Source organism: Gymnoscopelus microlampas, assembly GCF_963454915.1.
Source record: "Gymnoscopelus microlampas genome assembly, chromosome: 15".
In the NCBI taxonomy this organism is placed as follows: Eukaryota; Metazoa; Chordata; class Actinopteri; order Myctophiformes; family Myctophidae; genus Gymnoscopelus; species Gymnoscopelus microlampas.
The window spans coordinates 50,328,984-50,356,679 of record NC_139952.1 but is presented as its reverse complement, the minus strand read 5'-3'; the positions used below and the strand labels follow the sequence as shown (position 1 = coordinate 50,356,679).

General features: G+C 43.1%; 1 protein-coding gene across 3 annotated transcripts; it reads right to left on the bottom strand.

The window, feature by feature from the left end:
• Positions 1-27,396, bottom strand: ngly1 (N-glycanase 1). 3 transcript variants are annotated; one of them, XM_084081433.1, is made up of 13 exons: positions 27,188-27,396; positions 23,971-24,085; positions 21,726-21,920; positions 20,716-20,775; positions 19,720-19,882; positions 17,446-17,665; positions 13,633-13,754; positions 10,878-11,023; positions 8,678-8,788; positions 7,617-7,802; positions 4,465-4,650; positions 3,847-4,024; positions 1-1,982 (listed from the first exon to the last, which is right to left on the bottom strand). In XM_084081433.1, the coding sequence occupies exons 1-13, from the start codon at positions 27,286-27,288 to the stop codon at positions 1,798-1,800; spliced, it is 1,968 nt and encodes a 655-aa protein (XP_083937559.1). In that variant the 5' UTR covers positions 27,289-27,396; the 3' UTR covers positions 1-1,797. The 3 variants fall into 3 exon arrangements, with proteins under 3 accessions (XP_083937559.1, XP_083937561.1, XP_083937560.1); XM_084081435.1 differs by lacking the exon at positions 4,465-4,650; XM_084081434.1 differs by lacking the exon at positions 20,716-20,775.
• Between the last annotated feature and the right edge of the window lie 300 nt (positions 27,397-27,696).

Below are 27,696 nucleotides of genomic sequence, written 5' to 3'. Positions count from 1 at the left end.
TGAAGAAATATATAGATCTTTATTATACCAATTGTACAGGCATTACCGTAAACCACTAAACCCAAGAGAATTCTAACATCGGTTTATGAGAGTCTCCAGTGGTGACATTGCATTGCCAAATGAACGCATTCAAATTATAATAAAGGTCTACAAATCAAATGATTTATCTGACCTCTATACTGTACTAGTGGAGGAGGAAGCATCCACTGACCGTCTCCTCTCCTCAACCCATTAAGACCTGGAACGCATCTGTGTCACTTTTTGATTTGAGCTAAAAGAAAAAAAGCATTATTTTACACTTTGGCTATTCAAAAATAGCAGATCTACAAGCTCGTAGTGCCGCGCTACGAGCTTGTGGATCTGCTATTTTTGAAAAATCGTGAAAATAATGTGCAAATCTTTGAATATGTATATTTTTAAAGCGAACATTTGTAACTCAAATCTTTGCTTCTGGGGGGTCCCTGTAACAAAAGATCTTGAGATGGGGGTCCGTGGCCCCCCATCTCAATATAATTTTGGGGGTCATTTTGGGGGTCCTTGACATGAAAAAATTAAAACCACGACATAGAAACATACGTTTTTTCAGAAAACCGTTTAGCATTTAGAAGACATTTTGCAGAATCGGAATCTCAGGCCTCAATGGGTTTTAAGGGGAAATAATAGTGTTTTTTTTCTTTACATGCATGACAAATACACAACGTCTCACAACGGATGCTAATATTATCACAACACTCACATTGAATGGATGGTTTCTTTGAGGTTATTATTTATACACTGCATTCATACATCATTCTATCAGAGACAATTTGACATTCGGTCAAAATCTCAGGTTTTTGGAGACTTTTAAAGGCGCAGTTCACCCATGTTCAAGACGGAAAGGTTTTCCCGTCTGACTCACTCTGCGTCTCATTGGTGGGCTACGGACAGCTCAGAAAAACTGCCTACCAGTGACATCATCGACGGGGGATTCCAAGCGAATACAAACTACAGCTTCTCTCTTCATGTAAAGGCAGCATGCTGACAGAGAGGACAACGCTCTTGCATTCGTAAAAAAACAAAAACAAAAAAGCCTGACGTCTTGTTCAAATGACCAAACCGATGACATCACTGGTAGGCAGGTTCCTCCTGAACCTTGTCCACAGCCTAACGAGCATTAGTGAGGAGGACCTAATAGGTATGTGGAAATAAGATTGAAAATGGGTGAACTGGTCCTTTTAAAGAGGAAAAAAACAAACAAAACAAAACTATCTAATAGTGCATAATAAATCTGTTCACGGTTCACCAACACTCATGATAAACTGTAGTAGTAATGTAAACTAAAGTACTGATTTATTTATCATTTATTAACTGCAGTGCTGTGAATTATGACCATTGCTCTGACCATAAGCACCAATCAACCATTACCACCAGTGGTTCTCAAAGCAGGGTTCCAGGGACCTGGAACACGCATCTGTGTCACTTTAGATGTATTTGGCTATTCAAAAATAGCAGATCTACAAGCTCATAGCACGGCACAAGCTTGTAGATCTGCTATTTTTGAAATATCGTGATATTTTTTAGCAAATCTTTGAATATATATATTTTTAAGTGGACATTTGTAACTCAAATCTTTGCTTCTGGGGGGGGGGGGGGTCCCTGAAACAACATATTTGAGTATTTGGGTTCGCGGCCAAATACATGTAATTCTGGGGGTCCTTGACATGAAAAACTTTGAGAACCACTGCTGTAGGGTGTAGGAGGGTGTCACAACGTGTGGTCAGGGGTCCTCCAGGTGTACCAGGGTGTCACAACGTGTGGTCAGGGGTCCTCCAGGTGTACCAGGACTTCAAACGACGGCTCCGCCGGCGGCGAAGTCTCCTTCAAACTCTGTCTGAACAGCTGAGCGTGTTGCCATGACGACTCTCCTTCCCCCCCACTGAGCCGAGCTTCAATGAGGAGATCAGGAGATCCAGAGAGACCAGAGAACGTGTGTGTTCTACCATCTGAGAGAGAGAGAGAGAGAGAGACAGAGAGAGACAGAGACAGAGAGAGAGACAGAGAGAGAGAGGAAAACCATTAGATACTAGAGAACGTGTGTGTTCTACCATCTGAGAGAGAGAGAGAGAGAGAGAGAGAGAGAGAGAGAGAGAGAAACCCATTAGATACCAGAGAACGTGTGTGTTCTACCATCTGAGAGAGAGAGACAGAGAGAGAGAGAGAGAGAGAGAGAGAGAGAGAGAGAGAAAACCATTAGATACCAGAGAACGTGTGTGTTCTACCATCTGAGAGAGAGAGAGAGAGAGAGAGAGAGAGAGAGAGAAAACCATTAGATACCAGAGAACGTGTGTGTTCTACCATCTGAGAGAGAGACAGAGAGAGAGAGAGAGAGAGAGGAAAACCATTAGATACTAGGGAAACGTGTGTGTTCTACCATGTGAGAGAGAGGAAAACCATTAGATAATAGGGAACGTGTGTGTTCTACCATGTGAGAGAGAGGAAAACCATTAGATAATAGGGAACGTGTGTGTTCTACCATGTGAGAGAGAGAGAGAAAGAAAGAGAAAGAGAGGAAAACCATTAGAAACGTGTGTGTTCTCCTATCTGTGAGAGAGAAAGGAAAACTATCAGTAGACTAAACAAACACATTCCATCACTGTCAACCCATTAAGGCCGCAACTACCGTCTTATTGTTTACCGTTTAGAATATTCAAATAATGGTAAAGCAGTGTTCAAATAATTCACTGCCAAGGACGACTTTTTGCGTTTTCAGTGTTTTCCACTAGATGGCGCTGTTCGCTAACTGTTTTCAGTGGGAAGGGAGCGCAGAGACAGTAAATCCCGGCCACTACATTTGATTGGGTAAAGCACGGCCTGCTTCCTGATCTGAAGGCACGCCCACTTGTAAGCTAACGCGCACACGTTCTGAACAGGGCTCTCAACAGATTCAGTAGCGTAGCTCTGAATCTGTTCTTGAGAGATTAACACATTCACCGCTAGAGTTTATTCATAAGGTACTCACCCACTGCCAGCGTTTTGAGTTTTATAGCCTTTTGAACCGTTCACAAACATTTTATATCCATTAAAATCCGCAATCGGATGGTGTTTATAAACAGCAACGACGGACGTACGAGCCCTCATAATGTTTAGACTTTTCTTTCTTCTTCTTCTTCTGTGATATCAGCGGCTAAAACAGGCTGCAAACGTCATATCCGTTTGGCTGCGACGTGATTTCCGGCCTTCCCCACCGGCCATCTTAGATTAGCTTAGCCTCCGATCGGCTATCAGATCGTTTTTAAACACAAAGAGGATAACCGTTCGTCCATCAAAGAAAAGAAAATACAACCGGAGCTTACCATTCGTTTTTTAAACCGTGTGAAAACCATGATCTGTAGCCAAAACCAGGGAAAAACTGTTTTTTCAAGATAAAAAACGAACCGGAAAAGGTTGTCGGACATTTTCTCATAGAATGGGTCGGAAGCGTCATGGGGAAAAAAAAATCAAGGATGGTACCAAAACATTTTTTTTCGTTATCAAACCACATAAAAAGACGATCCCGAGATATCTCGGTATCAGCGGGTAACGGGTGGATTTAATGTCCCGAGATATCTTGGGATTGGCAGTAAATGTGTTAATAACAAGTGAACGGGGGGGGGTTGCGATGACATTTTTCGCGGAAGCGCGTTGAAACCCCCCGTGTTTAGCTACGATCGGGGGGCTCGATCACACTGGAGATGAATATCCTGTGACTACTTGTAAAGGTGAGGAAGAGGCTGGTTTTCACTGGCACTGGGCGTAGCAAAACCATGTTCTGTTTGTGCCAGTCAGTGAGTTAATGAATATGTTCTACATCATGGAACCATATGGTACCTGCAGAGAACTCTGTGACGGTAGACCCCGCCCTCAGACACCAGGTGACCTTCCCAGAGTGGAAGGTCTGGCAGGAGGCTCTGACCGACACGCTGCTGACCTTCATCCCAACAGGAGAGAAGTCCATCCTCCAGATGATGCTCCCTGTGGAGGAGCCCTCCGTCCGGGCCAGGTACACCTGGACACAAGGAACATAACATACATAAACATGTAGCCAGGTACACCTGGACACACGGAACATAACATACATAAACATGTAGCCAGGTACACCTGGAGACACATGGAACATAACATACATAAACATGTAGCCAGGTACACCTGGACACATGGAACATAAACTCAAATCTTTGCTTCTGGGGGGTTACTGGAACAACATATTTTGATGGGGGTCCGCGGCCAAATACATATAATTTTGGGGGTCCTTGACATGAAAAAGATTGAGCACCACTGATACAGAAACATAGGTTTCTCAGAAAACTGTTGAGATTTAGGAGACATGTAGAATCGGCTTCAGGTCTTAATGGGTTAAATGTGTAATGGTGACTGCCCTACTGCCCGTACGGGTCCATTTGGTTCCATTCATAAAACTCTCAGAGTTACAGTGTTTAATAAACCAACCATCTGCCAGTCCCTCTCCTCCTTCCTGAAGACAGACTCCTGCCTCCACACTCCTCTCTCCCAGCCCTGCACCTCCTCGTTGTGGTTAGACACCCGGACGTAGCGGTCCAGGGAGCAGCTGTAACGAAGGTGGAACAGCCTCTGGCTCTGCTCCACGGCCGTGGGGACGAACACACACTGTGACACCTGGGGGGCAAATACAACACACACATATTCAGTGTTGGGGGTAACGGCGGTAAAACTACCGCCGTTACTGTAACGGAATACTTTTTTGGGTAACGGAGTAACCCAACGCGTTAGATTAGCAGTTGGAGTACTTTGTTACTAGTTACGTTTTCAAATAAGTAATCCGTTAGTTTTTAAAAAGATGTCCCTCATTTTGTTGGCACAGATATATAAAAAAAGAAAACCCTGGGTCATATTTCCTCCTCATCAAGCGAAATGGCAGAGAACGAGAGCTCAGCGTCAGTTTCCATGTTTCCCATTGTAGCCAAACCGGGAGCAGTACTGGCAGCGGACGTAGGGGGGGTTTTCCGGGTTCAATGGGAAACATGGCCACAGGCTGACTAAATAAGACATTTAAACGGGTAGTTTCGCTCCCGACCTAAAATATTATGCCCCCGACCAAACCTTAAACATCCGTGCGGTTTGGACTCTACCATTAGTTTTGGGATACGACGTATACAAAAGGGTAAACGGCGGAGCCTTAGCGGACGTTCCACCGATCCTGGATGAGAACGACATAGAACCTCATCTCGGAGCTGTATAGCGGAGTGAGAGGTTCTTTATGGAGCTATTAAAATATATACCTCTCTGAGTCAGTGTCAGCGCTGATTGCTGTCAGATTGTGCACAATAGTGTTGTCGGGAGACCTACCTCCGTTTCTGTAATGCACTTTGAATTTAAATTGTTTTATTTTGCCTATGTCCTCATTAAGCTGCATGCATATTGAGCCCCGGTTTCTGTACACTGATTTTCTCTCCGGTCCTACGTGTAGGCTGGCTTAGAGATGAGACGTTTAAAGTGCCCAGTGTTACACGGGGAAAAAATCACTATCTGTTTAGGACTAATTGCTGTTTCTTCAGAGTGACTGGGGGGGGGGGGGGGCACACAGTCAGCCTGGATCTGACACCTTCATTAGTTCCAAGTGCTTCATTCTAATTCTAATGGGAGGCTCAGTGATTCTTCTAGTGCTTCATTCTAATGGGACCACAGTGATTCTTCTAGAACAGTGCTGGGCTGACATTAAACAGACTGTTGAACCTCCCTTCTCTGTCACACACACACACACACACACACACACACACACACACACACACACACACACACACACACACACACACACACACACACACACACACACACACACACACACACACACACACACACACACACGGTGATGTCATTATCCTGTTGGATTTATCCGACATATGTATCAACTAAACCAATGTTTCTGGCTGCCACTAAAGCTATCACATTAACATCAAAACAAGCAGCACATTAAAGGGGGAAAACACGACTTTGCATTCTACACATACCTATATAAACTCAATATAAACTCAAACATATAAAAATAGAGTCTGAGCACACTGGACTGATTGTTTTTCAGTGGGTGAGAAAAGTCACTACAAAAAGGTGCAGAGACCCAGGGGAGTGCTCCAGTGTTTTATTTGGGTTTAGTCTGTATTAATGTTATATTCATCTGGTCCCACTGTTGAGCACCGAGCCCTTCTAACAGGCTGAAGGGAGTTGGGCTTCTCTGTGTGAGTGTATATAAATATATAAACTCCTTTATGTTTCACTTTAATGGCTGGGCTTTCAAAAACGTCCACAAATTGCTTTTAAAATAAACAAAAGGCTCTGAAACCGCGGCTGATAAGAGAGAGAGAGGTCTAGGAAACCACAAGACGGTGGAAAACTATTCCAGAAGGACAGATTACGTGTTTATAACTTTATTTGGACGCTGTCCACCTTGTAGCCTCCGTCTGGAATGAGACGCTTGGCTTTGTTTTCTGCGTTCCAGCTTCTGATGAGAGATTTAATTTACAGTAATATCTTTTAAATAATGTTGCTCTACTACTGTTTTATATTCTTACTGTCCAATTTACTGTATTATTTCACTAACTTGGAGCTGCACTTTAACTATTACAAACTTTCTAATTTGAAGGACCCCCATAACTCTGAGAGTGTACAAAATGGTATTGGTACATCTCTAAGGTTAACCACATTTAACCACTTTCACTCCCAAGTGTACAAGTTTGCAAAAAAAACAATTCCCATACCTCAGTGTATTTATTTATTTCATTTCATCTTATCGTCTCTACTCTTTTTTTTTTACACATTTTTTTATCCCACGATTTTGTAACCCTTATTTTTCACCCGGTGCCAATTTTCTAAGTGATCCTGGGCACTACACTCCCCTCACCAGCCTAGGGAGGCCAGGGCCGAGCTCATGCCTCCTTCAGTGCATGAGAGCCAACTGACCTTCTTATCACCCGACAGGGGAGAAGTTTCCCTGGTAGGACGTAGCGCATGGAAGGAACACGTTATTCCAACCAGTTCCCTTCCCCTCCATCAGGCGCCCCGGCTGTCATGGGGGAGGCAGTATAGAGACCAGGATTACTGCATGTTTTTGTGAGGGTATCAACTACCCTGAGAGACACAGGGAGAACATGTAAACTCCACACAGAGTAGGCCCTTTCACCAACCCCACCTAGGGCAGGGGTTCTCAACCTTTTCAGGCCGCGACCCCCAAAATAATGATATTATTTCCCGCGACCCCCCGCGTGCACGCGCGCGGTCCCGTTCGCGCGCACGAAGGTTATTTAATTATAATAGGTTATTTGATAATTTTTCCAAAAAGTGGGTAAATTGAGTAAATTAACTGATAAAACATGAATTAATGATAACATAATTTTTTTTTTTTTTTTTTTTTTTTTCAAATTCACCAAAAAATCTGGCGACCCACCTAAACTATTTGGCGACCCCCAGGTTGAGAACCACTGACCTAGGGTATGGGCGCTGATGACGCGGAGGAGAAGACACGTAATGTCTCTACTCTTACCCGGTTTCATGCGTACTGACATTACGGCTATATGAGTCCTGCATGTCCCCATGGTGGGGGGGGGATGCATCGTACTGAGCGTACGTACCGGTGTGGGGGGGGGGTCATCATCGGTGCCGGTCTCTCCTCTGGCGGCCCTCCAGGCCAGGGATCCAGAGCTGCGTCCGCTCAGATCCCCGGGTTTGGGCTTCTTAGGAGAGATGAACTCTACCAGCTCCACCATCAGTCTCTCCATCAGCTCCTCCTTCCTCTCAGGACCCAGAGAACTCTGCCTCTACAACACAACACACACGCACACACACACACACACACACACACACACACACACACACACACACACACACACACACACACACACACACACACACACACACACACACACACACACACACACACACACACACACACACACACACACACACACACACACACACACAGTTAGTTCTAAACGTATGTTCAGACTGCTGTTGAATACATCACAGATCGAGGCTGCGTTAAAGGGTAAGACCACTGTGGTAGAGGTTTGGGTTGTGTAGTTACCTTGCCATGATGCAACTCCAAATCTGGATGGACAAGAAATCAAAAATAATTTCTCCATTGTTTAGAAATTGATAATTCAAAATATGCTCCTCATAAACTTACTTTGTAAAGTGAAACAACTCTAAAAGTCTTTGAAAGTTGATTCAGACAATATAGAACATCACTAAACCCGCTACTGTTGTTGTTTCTTTTATAAAAATGTCAACTTCCTGCTGATTTTACCATTTGAAGATCCGGTTAACATGCCAATTAAAAAAACCAACAGCACTGGGTTTGGTGATGTTCTATATTGTCTGAATCAACTTTGTTTGCGTTTGTTTATGTGCTTAAAGAGTGACTTTGAGAGCTGCGTACAATGTAAGTCAATGAGGAGCATATTTTGAATTATCAATTTCTAATCAATGGAGCAATTATTTTTGATTTCTTGTCAACTTTTGGAGTTGCACCATGGCAAGGTAACTACACAACCCAAACCTCTACCACAGTGGTCTTACCCTTTAACACCCCAGGCCGATTCTACAAATCTACAAAAAGCCAAAATGATATGTATTTGTCCGCGGACACAAGCATCATACATACATACATACACACTGTACACACTGTACGTACCGTTGCACTGAGCCCACTGACGGTGTGCCTCAGCCACGGCTCTTGAACCTTTGTCCGCCGTGTCACCACATCTGTATGATTACACGAATACCTCCATGTGACGTCTACTACCTTAATGAGAGAAAACACATGAATACCTCCATGTGACGTCTACTACCTTAATGAGAGAAAACACATGAATACCTCCATGTGACGTCTACTACCTTAATGAGAGAAAACACATGAATAGTGGCAGTATGGGTTAGCGCCCCAGCCCGTGTCTTCCGTGAGGAAGAAGCCCAACAAACCCGCGGTGAGGCTTTTAGGAGGGCCATTCAAGCAAACCACAAGTGGAGCTAATACCATTAGACGGCCCAATCTAGTGGTATCGGCCCAAGGAACCATCACGCCAGAAGGAAATGTTTGGATCGGGGCGGTGCAGAGGATCTGGCGCAGCGCTCAGGTCCTGGACCTGGTGAGACAAAGGAGGAGCCCGGCCAGGAGACAACCCACAGAGCCTAGTCCCTCCACGTGCCAGAGCCTCCCCGAGTCCCAGCAGAGTACTTCCGGAGAAGCGGACTGAGTGGCCCTGTCTTTCCCTATAGGACTGACCGTGGGTAACTACTGGGACGTAAGTCGGGGCTTGATCAACCCTGGCTGGGTCACCTGGGCGAGGGTGTATGTTGTTGCGAGACCCCAAACACCCTATGACCCCAGGCTACAACACTGATGATACTGTACATCCCAGGTGCATCCATGTGATGTTTTCTTTATAGTTTACTTTGGGCTATTCAAGATCTACAAGCTCGACCTAATATTTGCTTTTGAAAATGGTGATATTGTTTTTTCAAATCTTTGAATATATATATGTTTTTTAAAGAGAACATTTTTAACTAAAATCTTTGCTCCTGGGGATTCTACAAATGTCTTCTAAATCCTAAAGGTCTCTTTGAAAAAGACGTACCGGTATGTTGCTATAATATCAGTGGTTCTCAAACTTTTTTCATGGTCAAGGGCATGAATATTTGTTCATGATTGCTTCATTATTTGTATTATACACCATTTTTTCTCATTTGGTCAGCACCCGCTGATTTCTGGGATACATTCACTAATGTTTTCTTATTTTTTGCCCTTCTTAGAACATTTTACGAGTGCTCAGAGATCAACCTAACAAAGAAAAGAAAAACTCATGTTCTCAGTCCACAAAATGTTTGTCCAACACAAGGATCATCATGCTATTATTGAATAAGCTCCCAGATGACCTCCTCTAGTGATAATTCAACAAATCACTGGAGGAGCATGATCCAGAGTGAGGACTTCATTGTCCTACTTTAACACTGTGACTCATCAATCACCTGGCATTTTAGAGCTTATTTCAGACTAATTATAGTGATTGGAACATTCTATTTTTGCCTGCTAAAGAAACACTGTATTATTTGTCCACTGATCCCAATTAAGACTATGAAAACACTTGGATAATAACGCATGTGTTAAGCTTCTTTTAATTTCATTGACTGCGTTTCCCTCTACTGACATGGAATTTAATGCATCATAAATGTTAATGTTTTGCCCATGATGTCCTGTTAGATTGGCTGGTGAAGTCCCAGATTACGTTCACCAGTAATGACTCCGTGCGCTCCGGGTTCATAGGAAAAGATAGAGTGACGCCTTAGTGCTCTTATGTTCCAGCGTGGAACGGTAAGACTGGACTTGAAAGAAAAAGATACATTTATGAAGTAAGAGGTCTCACGGTTTTGCCTGATTCCTTTTTGCTATTATTTTAATGTTGTTTTATGCTTTTGCTTTTCTGTTTTTGCTTTATTGTTAAATTAGTTGTACTTTTTTACTGTAATCGTATTATTGCTCTGTAAAGCACTTTGAGCTGCATTTCATGTCATGAAAGGTGCTATACAAATAAAGTTTATTATTATTATTATTATTATCATTGCTGTTTTTCATATAATGTCACTGTAATGTCATCAACTATACAGACAAAAAGTGAGTGACATTGTCAGAATATTGAGAAAATAGAAGATAAATGTAAGATAATGTTGTTGAATGAGACCCACCGTTTGTGTTCACCGTTCATAGCGTAGAAATGACTGAAAACACAGTGCTACTTTCTTTAGCTATCTGTACCATCTATAGAGACTGGAACATGTTCTTTCTTTATGTATACCTGTATCTATACCATCTATAGAGACTGGAACATGTTCCTCACCTGGTCCTTGGAGAAGGCCAGGATGTAACAGAGTTTCTTCCCCCAGCCCACCTCGTACAGCAGAGGTTTGTCACACACGTTCTCACAGGAGTCACAGTGGAGCCAGCGGCGCTGAGACACCGAGTACACCTCTGTCCATACATGATCTGAAACACAACACAACACAGAGTACACCTCTGTCCACACATGATCTGAAACACAACACCGAGTACACCTCTGTCCATACATGATCTGAAACACAACACAACACAGAGTACACCTCTGTCCATACATGATCTGAAACACAACACAACACAGAGTACACCTCTGTCCATACATGATCTGAAACACAACACAACACAGAGTACACCTCTGTCCATACATGATCTGAAACACAACACAACACAAGAGTACACCTCTGTCCATACATGATCTGAAACACAACACAGAGTACACCTCTGTCCATACATGATCTGAAACACAACACAACACAGAGTACACCTCTGTCCATACATGATCTGAAACACAACACAACACAAGAGTACACCTCTGTCCATACATGGTCTGAAACACAACACAACACAAGAGTACACCTCTGTCCATACATGGTCTGAAACACAACACAACACAAGAGTACACCTCTGTCCATACATGATCTGAAACACAACACAACTCTGTCCATACATGATCTGAAACACAACACAACTCTGTCCATACATGATCTGAAACACAACACAAGAGTACAACTCTGTCCATACATGATCTGAAACACAACACAACACAAGAGTACACCTCTGTCCATACATGATCTGAAACACAACACAAGAGTACACCTCTGTCCATACATGATCTGAAACACAACACAGAGTACACCTCTGTCCATACATGATCTGAAACACAACACAAGAGTACACCTCTGTCCATACATGATCTGAAACACAACACAAGAGTACACCTCTGTCCATACATGATCTGAAACACAACACAAGAGTACACCTCTGTCCATACATGATCTGAAACACAACACAAGAGTACAACTCTGTCCATACATGATCTGAAACACAACACAACACAAGAGTACACCTCTGTCCATACATGATCTGAAACACAACACAGAGTACACCTCTGTCCATACATGATCTGAAACACAACACAAGAGTACAACTCTGTCCATACATGATCTGAAACACAACACAAGAGTACAACTCTGTCCATGCATGATCTGAAACACAACACAACACAGAGTACACCTCTGTCCATACATGATCTGAAACACAACACAACACAGAGTACACCTCTGTCCATACATGATCTGAAACACAACACAACACAAGGGTACACCTCTGTCCATACATGATCTGAAACACAACACAACACAAGAGTACACACTCTGTCCACACATGATCTGAAACACAACACAACACAGAGTACACCTCTGTCCATACATGATCTGAAACAGGGGGCGGCCATAGCTGAATGGTTAGTGAACCCGCCTAAGGAGCCAGAGGCCCTGGTTGCCCCAGGTTCGATTCCAGGCCAGGTCAGCATATGTGTCGATGAAATGAAATGTGCCCCTGAGCAAGACTCTTAACCCCTAATTGCTCACAGGTTCTCATTGGAAACAAGACCGCAAGGACTTTCATGAACAACCTGTTAAAAGGAATTATCCTTTATCCTAACACAACACACCTCTGTACATACATGATCTGAAACACAACACAACACACCTCTGTCTACACATGGTCTGAAACGACACAACACACAACTACACACCTCCATCACACATGGTCTGAAACAACACACCACAGACCTCACCTTTCACACTGCCGTTCATATCATTTATCTAAGTATCTATGTGTTGATGTGAGCAGAGATATGTACTGTACTGAAATACATTACAATTATCTTTCAGTGACAAAATTATTGTTTACCACTTAAGCCCTATTTCATACTTCATTCACAGTGTCAGAAGAAACTAGCAGCTCGACAAGCTCACAACGCATCGTGATGAAAATACACATTCACACCAAAATGCTGAAAACAGAGCATTACTGTGTCAAAAGTAATCAACAAACTATACTATCAAAATGGTTAAACATTGGCCAAATTATCAAATATTACAGGGAAAAATATCACAATATCTATCTGTGGAATTGGAGTCAAACTAAATGTAATATGCCTTAACCCATTAAGACCTGGAACTGTGTCATTTTTAGATTTGAGCTAAAAAGCATTATTTTACACTTTGGGCTATTCAAAAATAGCAGATCTACAAGCTCATAGCGCGGCACGAGTGCCGCGCTATGAGCTTGTAGATCTGCTATTTTTGAAAAATCGTGAAAATGTGTGCAAATCTTTGAATATATATATTTTTAAAGCGAACATTTTTAACTCAAATCTTTGCTTCTGGGGGTCCCTGGAACAAAATATTTTGATGGGGGTCCGCGGCCAAAAACATATCATTTTGGGGGTCCTTGACATGAAAAAGATTGAGCACCACTGATATAGAAACATACGTTTTTCAGAAAACTGTTGAGATTTAGGAGACGTGTAGAATTGGCTTCAGGTCTCAATGGGTTAACTCCTAAACTTCAAGTGCTAGGGGGTGGGGGTCCCCAGTTCAAATATGATTGGGGGGGGGGGGCAGAGATACATTATTTTCTCTAGTAATCGTTTTTAATCTAGCACCTGTTACGTGCATACGTGTTTCCTTGTGTCTGTACCTGTACATATGGTCATATAGATACATATATATATATATATATATAGTGTGTACCTGTACTGTCCCAGATGTAGCGAGCCTCCAGGCCCAGAGATCTACAGCACAGGGTGAAACAGTTGGCCCATTCCCCACAACGACCTCTCCTGGTCTCCAACAGCTTCTCTGGGTTGTTGTATCTGAAGGAACATTAGAACCAACATGTTCACATGAACACTAAACACACTGGAGGAACATTAGAACCAACATGTTCACATGAACACTAAACACACTGGAGGAACAGTAGAACCAACATGTTCACATGAACACTAAACACACTGGAGGAACATTAGAACCAACATGTTCACATGAACACTAAACACACTGGAGGAACATTAGAACCAACATGTTCACATGAACACTAAACACACTGGAGGAACAGTAGAACCAACATGTTCACATGAACACTAAACACACTGGAGGAACATTAGAACCAACATGTTCACATGAACACTAAACACACTGGAGGAACATTAGAACCAACATGTTCACATGAACACTAAACACACTGGAGGAACATTAGAACCAACATGTTCACATGAACACTAAACATACTGGAGGAACAGGAGAACCAACGTGTTCACATGAACACTAAACATACTGGAGGAACAGGAGAACCAACGTGTTCACATGAACACTAAACACACTGGAGGAACAGGAGAACCAACGTGTTCACATGAACACTAAACATACTGGAGGAACAGGAGAACCAACGTGTTCACATGAACACTAAACACACTGGAGGAACAGGAGAACCAACGTGTTCACATGAACACTAAACATACTGGAGGAACAGGAGAACCAACGTGTTCACATGAACACTAAACACACTGGAGGAACAGGAGAACCAACGTGTTCACATGAACACTAAACATTAGGGGTGGAAAATAAAATCCATTCAGAGATTAATCGCGATTCTGACATGGACGATTATGAATCGATTCAAAAATGTCAAAAAACGATAGGCGATTCTTAAAAAAAAATCTAAATCCTAACAGTGTTTCGGAAAAAAATATGAAAAATATATTTTCACGATTTTTCAAAAATAGCAGATCTACAAGCTCATAGTGCGGCACTCGGTGCCGCACTATGAGCTTGTATATCTGCTATTTTTGAATAGCCAAAGACATCTAAAGTGACACAGAAGCGTTCCAGGTATCAATGGGTTAAAAAAAATAAAAACTTATATATATACTTTTTTTTTTTTTCTTCTTTTTTTTGGAGGGAGATCAGAATACAGAAGGCTTTGTTATCAGTCAGTATTATTTTATTGTTGGTTTTCTGCAATTGTTGGTGTTGGCAAATATAACCTTCCAGCTGACAGTGACACATCTCTTCCATTTGTTTTTATTATCAATAAAAGATCATGGAAGTAAATTAATCGCAATGCATCACAATAATCGCAATATAATGGAATCGTAGCCCTCTGAATGGGATCGTCAGGTACCTGGTACCCTACTAAACATACTGGAGGTCAACATGGGAGATAACAGTCAGGTGTCATACTGTAGGCAACAGCAACAGCAGTGAGAATTAAAACACAGCAGAGCTAAAGGTTAAGAGTCAAGAACCAAACCAAGATGATACATACAAATAAAATATATGTTCCGTCGGGCAGAAACCTCTTATCTCTATATTTTAACTTTATGTTTTTTGTAAATTAATGTCCTACTTGGTCATACTACAGTGTCAAAAAAAAAGTAGCAAAAATAGCAGATGTACAACCTCAACATGTGACGTGTTTTGAGCTGGTGACGGTCCATCTGCTATTCTTGACTTTTTTTATTTTAATCGACGCTGCGACGCGTTGTGAGCTTGTAGATCGGCTGTTTTCAGAGCACAACACCCGAGCACAACCAACATTAAAAAATGTGTTTTCACAACAACGCAGCCAACGTTGTGGCTGCTAATCGCCCCCAACGGATGAACTGCGACTCAGTTCCGTGTTTTGCACATACAGTACACTGAGATTTAGCCTGTTTTCGCATGGGGTTATCGCTGCAGCAGGTCAGCTAGTCAGGCACTTTAACCACAGCACCCGTGCATGCAAGGTACATTATGTTTAATGTGTAAATAGCGCATTATATTATGCGGGGGGAAAAACGGTGTATTTTAATTTTTTTTATTGGTAAATAGCGCTTTTTTTTTTGGGAACACATTTCCTTAACGGTTAATGATCAATTAATCGGTAAGGCCTAACGGCAACCGGTTAAGAAAATGTCTCCATTTGGCCATGCCTAAATTAATACATAACCACAGTAACTGAGGCACAGGTCACTTGTAAGCCAGTCTCTGTCTCTGCTTGGCAACATTACAAAACCTCATCCAATTGTACCATGTTATAGTCCAGGGGTCTTCAACAGGGGGTCCGGGACCCCTAGGGGGTCCTCAGAGTTACTACAGGGGGTCCGCCAAATCTTTGTGTGATAGGATTTTCTTTTTACATTAACCACTTGAACCCTAGCATCCCTTTTCTGAGGAGAACTTTAGCAAAAAATAGCAGATCTACAAGCTCACAACGCCTCACGCTGCGAGGCGTTGTGAGCTTGTAGATCGGCTATTTTTGGCAAAGAGTTTTAGGTGTAGAGGGGAAAGAATCAGCAGCAAAAGTTTATCTGAAACACAATTGTATACAATATAGAGGGGGTCCCTGCTTCATCTCTCTCTCAGCTAGGGGGTCCTTGGCCTGAAAACGTTGAAGACCCCTGTTATAGTCTGTCCACATCTGATCTGAGGACCAACATGTATAACAACAGAACAACACACTAACTAAGCTGGTTTACCAGTGATCTAAAACCACAGGTTGCATGGACATCTACAGAGGATAGACAGATTAATGTCTTTTTTTATCTTCAATTAGCCCTTCATCTCCTCTCTTAGACCCCAAAACAAAGGAAGGCGTTTGTCGGGCTGTCACTCAGGGACGTGCAGAATGGATTGGAGAGGCAGGGGCTGGAACTTCAAAAGGGCACCTATTGGATTTTATTTGTTACGAACAATTACCACACTTTTAGTCCCGAAAACCCCAAACATTTGCCATTGTCATTGCGTGTTTAATGTCCTCAAAGTCACGCACCCAACAAGCTTTGAACTGAGCAGAATGGACCTTCTGTTCCAGAGATAACGGCCAAAACATCTTGAAAACGGACGGTTTTCGATCGGCGATTTTCGTTTGAGTTTTGGCCATTGTCGCCCGTTTTTCTATAATAATACGAGTTAGGAAGGTCGTACGGCGACAAAATAGATACCTGAGGAAAGTTAACTTTGAGCTGCATCCAACACATGCGTCCGTCGGCCTTACCGCTAGGGGAAGTTGAAATGTGTTTTTGTTTTTTATTTTTTCAGTCTGGAGAGGGCAAAAGGTCGGGTAAAAGGGCAGGGGCTGAAAGCCCCCTTTCATGTCTATGTGTGCACGTGCCTGCAGTCACCAGTACAACATTTAAGTTGACCATTAACGACTGAATTGTGTTTTTGGCATTTAGAGCATATGAATCACAATGTACTTTCTGTTTGCCTTTTGGACTTTGTAATAAATCATTCCACAGGGCAGATGTGACAAATAACTTAAATATACAAAGAAACTACTGACATATCTAATCATTTTATAGTTTAAACATAGCAGAAATAGCGGATCTACAAGCTTACAAGTTATTTAAAAATGTTTTGAAAATTATGCAAAATTATTGCGATTATCTCAAATAATTGCGATAGTCAATTACGTGCGCACACGCACGCACGGACACACACACACACACACACGCACGCACGCACGCACGCACACACACACACGCACACGCACACAAACACGCACGCACACACGCACGCACACACCTGGGGAAGCGGGTACAGACTTGGCAGGTCTGACAGTAGTGGCTCTCTACCCGCGGGGCCCCCCAGCGCTGGTCCTCGGCGGTGGGGGTCAGGGCTCCAGAGTTGAGGGTCTGCTCTCCACAGTGGGTGCAGGGCAGGGTGTCCACCCAGGAGAAGAAGTCCTGCTTGAACCAGGCCAGCAGCTCCAGCACCAGGAAGTCTGCCTCGCCCAGTCTGCATTCTGAAAGAACAAATAGAAAAACATCATGATGATGATGATGAATGCCCTGTAGGCCATTGTTTCTCCAAGTGGGGTCCGGGGACCCCCAGGGGTCCTTGGGGGGGGGGGGGGGGGGGCTACCAGCAGTAAAAATTAGTTCATTAACTCATTGCCTGCCAAAAATGTTTATAAACGTTTTTGAGAATTTAGCTATTGCCAAATAAATACATTAAATAAAAAAAATCTAAAATGATTCTTTATTTTTTGGGTTTTTTCCGTTTTTCCGTTCGTCACAAAGAACCAGGAGATGACATTTTCCAAAAAGTTGCTGCTCCATTCACTTCAATGTTGAAAAATAAACGGACAAAAAAATAGCATTTTTTTAAGCTTAGTAGCATTACAAAATAGCATTTGTTTAAGCTTAGAAAAGTGTGTCAGTCTGTGAGGGTAAAAAAAAACCTATCATTTTAACCCCTTTATCCATATTTTGTACTTTGGCTACTCAAAAATAGCAGATCTACAAGCTCATAGCGCGGCACCGAGTGCCGCGCTATGAGCTTGTAGATCTGCTATTTTTTTTAAATCGTGAAAAAGTGTGCAAATCTTCTGAAAACATATATATTTTTAAGCAAACATTTGTAACTCGAATCTTTGCCTCTGGGGGGTTCCCTGGAAAAAAAATATTTTGAGATGGGGGTCCGCGGCCAAATGCATATCATTCTGGGGGGTCCTTGACATGAAAAAGTTTGAGAACCACAGCTGTAGACTACAGGAGTTAATTATTACACTGATTGATGTTGCTCAAACGTATAATACAACACTGTTGCCGCCTGCTTCTCGCCTCCGTGGTGTGTGTGTGTGTGTGTGTGTTTGCGCGTGTTGGCGACGGGGGACGGCTCCGGCTGTTAGATGTGTATATGTGCGGGTGTTTGCGTGTGTTCTGTGCCTCCACAACGGGATGTGCATGTGTGTACACCACAAAGTCACTTTCCATCCCTGATAAACTGTCTGTTCACAGCGCATAAGCCAAACTGCACAATTTGGGTGCTCATATCCCCCTACGGGTATGGTCTAGTGACATGTAACTCCAACTTTGGGCAAGGGTTCAGCCCAGTATGAACCCCAGTAGCTTCAACCTTACATTACCAAATTAAAGCTCATTTTAGTGTTTTTAAAACGTGTAAAACATATGATTAGTGGAGGCACTTCTGTGACCTGCTGGCAGTGAGCACAGGGAATGTGATGCTGGGTCAGTCCAGAGGTGTGCTGTTGTGTCTACAACACAACCAGCTAAAATGGCAAACTGTAGCAGGACTTGATTCTGAAGAAACAAGTAGTTGGCTGTACCTAGCCCCTTTAGGTGCCTTTTTTATATTTGTGAAGGCGGTATCGAGGGTCCCTTGATGCTCAAACCACTCTCTCTCGTACTCGCGGCTACCACTGTCTGGTCTCGGGCTAATATCTCGTTGCTTAGAAGTTGCAGAGTTTTCTCAAAGGTACCCAGAGATGCAGTGGTAGCACGCCAGAAAGCTGCATTAATCCGCACGGATCGGCGATGCCGTGGTTAGTGAGCCCGCCTAGGGAGCCAGAGGCCATGGTTGCCACAGGTTCGATTCCAGGCCAGCCCAGCATATGTGTCGATGAAATGAAATGTGTCCCTGAGCAAGACTCTTAACCCCTAATTGCTCACAGGTTCTCATTGGAAACAAGACCGCAAGGACTTTCATGAACGACCTGTTAAAAGGAATTATCCTTATCCTTATCCTCCACTGCCCATGTCCCGCCTCCCCACGTTTTGATTGTCACGCAAGCATGTAGGAGCTCGGCCAATCAGAGGCAGTAACGTAGGACACGCAGCTTGTCAGTCACAACGCGGACATGGGCAGTGGAGCAGAGTGTGAGAGAGGAGCTTAAGTTTTACTAAATTATTCAAAATGTTAAACGGCATCGCCGATAAGTGCGGATTAATGCAGCTTCCTGGCGCTGCTACTACTGCAGCTCTGGGTACCTTTGAGAAATCTCTGCAACCAAATAGAAAAAAGGTAAACAGGGTCCGGAGAGGGGCTAGGCTGTACCTGGATCAGCCTGTTGGGCCTGCAGCAGCCTCTCTTTGGCGTTGGCACACAGCCTCTGATGGGGGATACGCTCCCTGGCCTTCTGCTGCAGCTCAGCGTTCTCATAAAGCATCACATGCTGGAAGTTGGACTGCATGTTCACATAGAAGTTCACGCTGTTCTCCTGGTGGACAGAGGAGGAACAACAACAACAACAACGACGACGGCTGGTCAACACACCGTCCATTATGAACACGATGAAAAGCAACAAAGAGGTTCAACGTTCAAAGACCATGCAAGTCTAACCCATTAAGACCTGGAACGCATCTCTGTCACTTTAGATTTCTTTGGCTATTCAAAGATAGCAGATCTACAAGCTCATAGCGCGGCACCGAGTGCCGCGCTATGAGCTTGTAGATCTGCTATTTTTGAAAAATCTTGAAAACTTTTTTTTTTTTTTTTTTTTTTCAAAAAACTGTTAGGATTTAGAAAAACGTTTTTAAGAATTGCCTCACACACCTTTATACCTTGGCATTTTAACCCCGCTTGAGAGTTTCTATGGTCTATGTCTTATTTGTTTTCTGTGTGTTTTTTGCTGGTGTTTTCTGTGTTTTTTTAGCATGTTTTAACAGTGTATTTTGCATGGTTTTCTGTACAGCACTTTGTAAACCCTGGTTGTGAAATGTGCTATACAAATAAAGTGGATTGGATTATCAAATATTTAAAGAAATGGAAAATACATTTCAAATAGCCATTCAACAGAATTTCAGAAATATATATATGTATTTTTTAAAGAAATTGCATAACAATAAATAGTGAAAATAGCCGATCTAGACAATGGAAACAAGCCCCCCTGGGTAGTGATGTGCGGGCCGAGCCGTTGCAACCCCGCAGGTCCCGCGGGTTGAATCTTGGGGCGGGCGGACGGGTCAAGATTTTAATTATCACGGGGCGGGGGGCGGGGCGGGTCAACAGTGATACATGAGGGAACAAAAATCAGAAAAAGCATGGTGGTACCTTCTCTACCTCCTGTTCTGTCTCTCTCTCTCCCCATCTCCTCCTCGCTCGCCTCCGCTCCTGGAATCATGAGCTCGTGTTCAATGTGATCAACATTTCATTCATTATGCACAGCTCTCTCTCTCTCTCTCTCTCTCTCTCTCTCTCTCTCTCTCTCTCTCTCTCTCTCTCTCTCTCTCTCTCTCTCTCTCTCTCTCTCTCTCTCTCTCTCTCTCTCTCTCTCTCTCTCTCTCTCTCTCTCTCTCTCTCTCTCTCTCTCTCTCTCTCTCTCTCTCTCTCTCTCTCTCTCTCTCTCTCTCTCTCTCTCTCTCTCTCTCTCTCTCTCTCAACAATCTAACTGTCTATCTAACTCTCTCTCTCATGTTAGGGGTTCCTTGCTCAAGGACACTTCAACACTAACTCTGGGGGAGCCCGGGATCGAACTGCCGGCTGCTCTACCGCTGAGCCACTGCCGCCCCGCCCTAAACTTCATAACACGGCAAACACAGCAATAGCCAAAACTGAAACAATAAGCGACAGACAGAACACACTGTAAACTAGAAAAAGTGCTCCTCGGAGCACAAGTCTCCGCCAGCAGACTTGTGTTGGGAATGTTCTAAGTCCTATCCGTCCTGTCTGTGTAAGTGTCCTATCCGTCCTGTCTGTGTAAGTGTCCTATCCGTCCTGTCTGTGTAAGTGTCCTATCCGTCCTGTCTTTGTAAGTGTCCTATCTGTCCTGTCTGTGTAAGTGTCCTATCCGTCTGTCGGAAAGGCGACATGTAACCACTAAATGTTAGCTTGGCTGATGGCACTGATGTCACTTCGGAACGCGCACCGCAGCGCTCCGAAGTGAACATCTATTTATAGGCCGCTATACGTCATGCGTCTCACTAGCCAATCAGAGCACACTCTTTCAACGTATTGTCACGTGAGGCTTGACCAATGTTAGCTTGGCCGAGGGGGGGGGGACGGAAAGTGAAAACATAGTCTCCTGGCGGAGACAACAATGACATATCATGGTGGGTGTTTACCAGAGCGGGTGTTTGTGAGGGAGACGGAGGAGGGGGGGGCATCACGGCGGGGGAGGGGTTGGTCTGGGCAGGGGAGCGTTGCTGGAGGGTCCTCCCTCCATGGAGCCTCTGGTATCTCTCTGCTGCGATGGACTCCCTGATCTGCCTCAGCTGGTCTACGGAGGCTGACCGGGGGAACACCAGGTGGGTTTCTGCCTGGAAGACAAACACATCCACAGACAGCAGAACACGTCATGAACCGTCCTGACCGTTAAGACTGTTACAACTGAAACATCCACAGCATCAGAACATGTCATGTACCGTCCTGACTTAGACTGTTACAACTGAAGCATCCACAGCATCAGAACATGTCATGTACCGTCCTGACCGTTAGACTGTTACAACTGAAACATCCACAGCATCAGAACATGTCATGAACCGTCCTGACCGTTAGACTGTTATAACTGAAACATCCACAGCATCAGAACATGTCATGTACCGTCCTGACCGTTAGACTGTTACAACTGAAACATCCACAGCATCAGAACATGTCATGAACCGTCCTGACCGTTAGACTGTTATAACTGAAACATCCACAGCATCAGAACATGTCATGTACCGTCCTGACCGTTAGACTGTTACAACTGAAACATCCACAGCATCAGAACATGTCATGAACCGTCCTGACCGTTAGACTGTTATAACTGAAACATCCACAGCATCAGAACATGTCATGAACCGTCCTGACCGTTAGACTGTTATAACTGAAACATCCACAGCATCAGAACATGTCATGAACCGTCCTGACCGTTAGACTGTTATAACTGAAACATCCACAGCATCAGAACATGTCATGAACCGTCCTGACCGTTAGACTGTTACAACTGAAACATCCACAGCATCAGAACATGTCATGAACCGTCCTGACCGTTAGACTGTTACAACTGAAAACAAGCTTAAGTAGCTCATTGTAAATATTCAGCGTCCATCGTTATTAAAGTTTTGGTTAAAAAAAACGATTTTTGTTAAACGGTTAAAGATCTATTATTGTCAGCGTTGCACATAACCTTTTTGGTCTAGTTCTCAGAGGAGCACCTGGAGACGTTACTTGGTGCACGGGAGACGCTTCACCGACGCGTCTCAATGTTGTAGCGCCCTGCTTCTAAATTCCCCCGTTTTTTTTTATCTTCACGCCGTTTAGTGCCCGCCCCAAGGTTGGTGCCCTGTGCTGCTTTTATCCGTCAGATTGGGACGTTCACGGCATATTTTGCACCATCACGGTGCGTTCATCATCGGTGACGAGTGCCTGTAACACAGCCAGCGAATCGCGCGACTGACTGTGTGTCAGGATTCGAGGCCACACTCACACAATCACGTGCAGCATGCGTCCCCTCCCCCTCCGCCTAATGGCCGTGTATATGGGGGCGACGCGTGCTTTAGTGTGAGTGTGGCTTCAGGAAGTAAATTCCTGTCCCAGCTGTTGGCACGCGAAAGCACTTCCCTTCGTCTGATGTGCCGCGCAGCATGCATTTTGACCCGCCGCATGCGCACCCGTTATGTGCACCCCTGTATGTTGTGATAGTAATCATGGCTGGTCTATATAACAGCCCCCACCTTCCCTTAACGCGTCCCGCAGGTTAATATCAGAATAGTGACATATTATTGATTTCAGCTGTTATTATTAAAAACATGCAAACATGACCCGCTTTAATTACTTCAGTCTATATTAGTAGCTTAATGACTAGTATTAACATTCTATTGTCTTTCTTATGTCCAATGTATTTGTATTTAAGTTCATAAAGTTAACATAAGTATAACTAAATGCATTTGAAATCAAATTAAAATGTTACTTTCAGGATTCCAATAAAAACAATTGCAAAAATAGCAGATCTACAAGCTCAAAACGCGTCGCGGTGCGACGCGTTTTGAGCTTGTAGATCTGCTATTTTTGCTACTTTTGTGCGACAGAATGGCGAAGTACGGCATTTATATACGAAAAAAGTTAAAATACGGAGATAAGAGGTGTCTGCCCTCTGACAGTATATGTAATGTGTTCCTCTGGAGTGAGTGTGGAAATATAGTGGCCCTCTGCATCATCACCGCTGGTCTATAGCAATGATTACTATGTGATATGGAGATATTTAACACTTATTTTAATACAAAAAAAATCACTTGCATCACCTTTAAATATTTGTCCTCAGCACTGGTCTCTTGTCCTGTATTGAAATGTGTCATTTATTTCATATAAAAACAACAGTAACTGTACCTCCTCAAAGCCCATCTCAAAGAGACATTCCACGGCTCCTCTGATGGGCAGCAGTTTGGTGGAGAAGGTAGAGTTGCTGATACGAATGGATCTGTACTTCTCATCATGTGGGTGTCTGTAGGAACAATAACAATAGAATAGATCTGTACTTCTCATCATGTGGGTGTCTGTAGGAACAATAACAATAGAATAGATCTGTACTTCTCATCATGTGGGTGTCTGTAGGAACAATAACAATAGAATAGATCTGTACTTCTCATCATGTGGGTGTCTGTAGGAACAATAACAATAGAATAGATCTGTACTTCTCATCATGTGGGTGTCTGTAGGAACAATAACAATAGATCTGTACTTCTCATCATGAGGGTGTCTGTAGGAACAATAACAATAGATCTGTACTTCTCATCATGTGGGTGTCTGTAGGAACAATAACAATAGATCTGTACTTCTCATCATGAGGGTGTCTGTAGGAACAATAACAATAGATCTGTACTTCTCATCATGTGGGTGTCTGTAGGAACAATAACAATAGATCTGTACTTCTCATCATGTGGGTGTCTGTAGGAACAATAACAATAGATCTGTACTTCTCATCATGTCTGTAGGAGGACATTAATTAGTTTAATCATGATGACGGCTCACAATCGTCTTATCCCATTCAATCCGGTTGAACGCATACCGTGTCATTTTAGATTTGTATACTGTAGCTATAACCATTCTTTTATACTTTGGGCTATTCAAAAATAGCAGATCTACAAGCTCATAGCGCGGCACCAAGAGGTACAGACCCGTAGGGGTCCATTTGGTCCCATGTGTACACTCTCAGAGTTACAGACCTGTAAGGGCCCATTTGGAAACCCCACAAGGCCTGAGGGTCCCTGGACCACACTTTGAGACCCACTCAAAGCAAGTATTGTTATTACATCTCAATCTGGAGCTATTGAATAATAATAATAATAATAATAATAATTAATCTGGAGATATTGTTTTAACGAAAAAATACAACTTAAGCCTCCTTTACACCATTGGTTCTCAAAGTGGGGTCCGCGGACCCCCAGGGGTACTTGGGGGGTTCCAGGGGGTCCCCAGCTAAATGATAGATTAGGCACCAAATGGACCCTTATGGGTCTGTAACTCTGAGAGTGTACAAATGGAACCAAATGGACCCGTTAGGGTCCATTTGGTTCCATTTGTACACTCTCAGAGTTACATTGACATAGATTTTACAATATAAATCGCGGTCCAAGTGATAGAAATGCCATTAAATGGGGGTCTGTAGCCCTAATGCATGTCAAAATAGTTGAGAATCACTGCTAGAGCCGTAAACAATCTTCTCTTAAGGGGGTCCGTGGCATATCGTTTGAAATGGGGGTCCGCGGGCTAATAATAAGTGTCAATTTGGGGGTCCTTGACATGAAAAAGTTTGAGAACCACTGCTTTACACAAATCCCTTTAGATAAATAACTTACTAAATATCATGAAACCTCCTTTCATTCACATTCAAGTGCATCTTGACCAGTGGTGGAAAGTAACTAATACAACTAATAATACAGTACTTGAGTAAATACATTTAAGTAAATACAAGATTTGGCGGTCGGGAGGTATTGCGCATTGAACACACAATGTATCAATACACCTCCCGACCGCCAAATCGCTGTTGCGCAGTTCAAACTCATTTAAAACAAAAGAAGAACAGTGAAGATTCCGACACTAGCTGGATTAAAAGACTTCTTTATTGAAAGATATACCTCTACGGGGATCACTACTACCCCGCAGGGGTCGTTAACATTTGGGGCTTTGCGGTAAGCACCTTTTATTTTCAATTTGTACATGTTTGGAGTGTCTACGGGGTAAAGTGCAGAAAGTGCTCCCCTCCATGGGACGAGCACCCTACAACTCTCGTAGATTGAAGACGTCAGAATCGTAAATACGTCTACGAGGGTTGTAAACTACAGCTATTTCTGCACTATGCCCCGTAGACACTCCAAACATGTACAAATTGAAAATAAAGGTGCTTACCCCAAAGCCCCAAATGTTAACTCTCTCTGCGGGGTAGTAGTTTAATGTAATAATCCATATCTTTCAAGAAAGAAATGTTTTAATGCCATATGTGGCCGAACGCCATTTTTATACCCTCGTTTACTTCCAGTTTACATTGAGTGTAATTCCGGGTTTCACCGGATGCGCCTCCTCACTACCCGTCACTACCGCCCATTGGGAACTTCCGACAGAATCGCCCACAGACGGCATTAAAACACTTCTTTATTGAAATATATGGATTATTACATTAAACTACTACCCCGTAGAAGTAGTTAGCATTAGGGGCGTGGGGGTAAGCACCTTTATTTTCAATGTGTACACGTTTGGAGTATCTGTAGCTCCAATCGGAACCTCACCCTCCGCTGTATAGCTCCGAGATGAGGTTCCATGTTTATCTCTGCCGTATGGTTGAAAAATGTCCGCACATTTTCCACTTTACATCTTTCTAACTCTTTCTGCACATCGTATCCAAAAAGTAAAGGTTTTCTGAAATGCTCACAGATGTTTGAAATTTTAACTCACCATAAAATCTATCCAACGAGTTGAAAAAAGCACTTTATTCGCCTCTCTCCTCCGCCGGTTACATGTTTTTAAGACATTGCGCAAGAGTTGCGCCCATAGAGATAACATTACTGATTGCCCTACTGGTCAAATGTTGAATTGCATCTTCTAATGCATAATATTATTGAACCGGCTGAGGAGAGAAGCGATTTAAACACTTTTTTCAACTCGTTGGATGGATTTTATGGTGAGTTAAAATTTCAAACATCTGTGATCATTTCAGAATACCTTTACTTTTTGGATACGATGTGCAGAAAGGGGTAAGAAACATGTAAAGTGGAAAACGTGCGGACATTTTTCAACCATACGGCACCGATCCACGTAGGACCTCATCTCGGAGCTACATAGCGGAGGGAGAGGTACTAAATGGGGCTACAAAGTAACTAGTAACTAGAGTTTTCAAAAAAAATGCTGTGGAGTAAAAGTACAGTATTTGCCTCTGAGATGTATAGTGGAGTAGAAGTAAAAGTACTGGAAATTGTAAATACTCAAGTAAAGTACAAATACCTCAAAATGTTACTTAAGTACAGTACTTGAGTAAATGTACTTACTTACTTACTTAGTTACTTTCCACACCACTGGTTAGCATTAGCATGGTTAGCATGGTGATTATTACCTCAGGATGTTGTCAGCATAGGTGATCAACAGCTTGGAGGACTCTAGGAACTCTTCATTAGGGTTAGACAGCAGAATGGACACACCTGGGGACACCACCATGGTTAATTAACCTTAATTAATCACTTTAGAGTGAATTAATCTGGACAAATATCACATTTAGTGCTGACACAATCGTTACTTCCTCCTTTTTCTGTCCAGCAAGATGCCTGCAAAACTTTAGGGGTCCTCAGACAGGGTTGCCAGGTTGTCGGGAGTAAGTGGGACAGAAATAAGCAGCCAGGGTCTAGGAACTGTCAAATGTCTCAACAAATTGTCTTAATTTTCCTCAAAAAACTGTTGGTGCTATAATATCAATGGTGCTCAAACTTTTTCTTGTCAAGGACCACCCGAAATTATGTTTTTGGCTGCCGATCCCCATCAAAATATGTTGTTCCAGGGACCCCCCAGAAGCAAAGATTTGAGTAAAAATGTTATTTAAAAAAAATATATATATATGTTCAAAGATTT

Bases quoted from the DNA above. Each gene is read 5' to 3' on its own strand.
- ngly1 (XM_084081433.1), bottom strand. From the start codon at position 27,288: ATGGTGGTGTCCCCAGGTGTGTCCATTCTGCTGTCTAACCCTAATGAA. The intron at 11,024-13,632 runs GTACACACTATA...GTTGTGTTTCAG, and splicing joins CTACATCTGGGACAGTACAG to ATCATGTATGGACAGAGGTG. The intron at 1,983-3,846 runs GTACCATATGGT...TCTCTCTCTCAG, and splicing joins CGTCACAGAGTTCTCTGCAG to ATGGTAGAACACACACGTTC.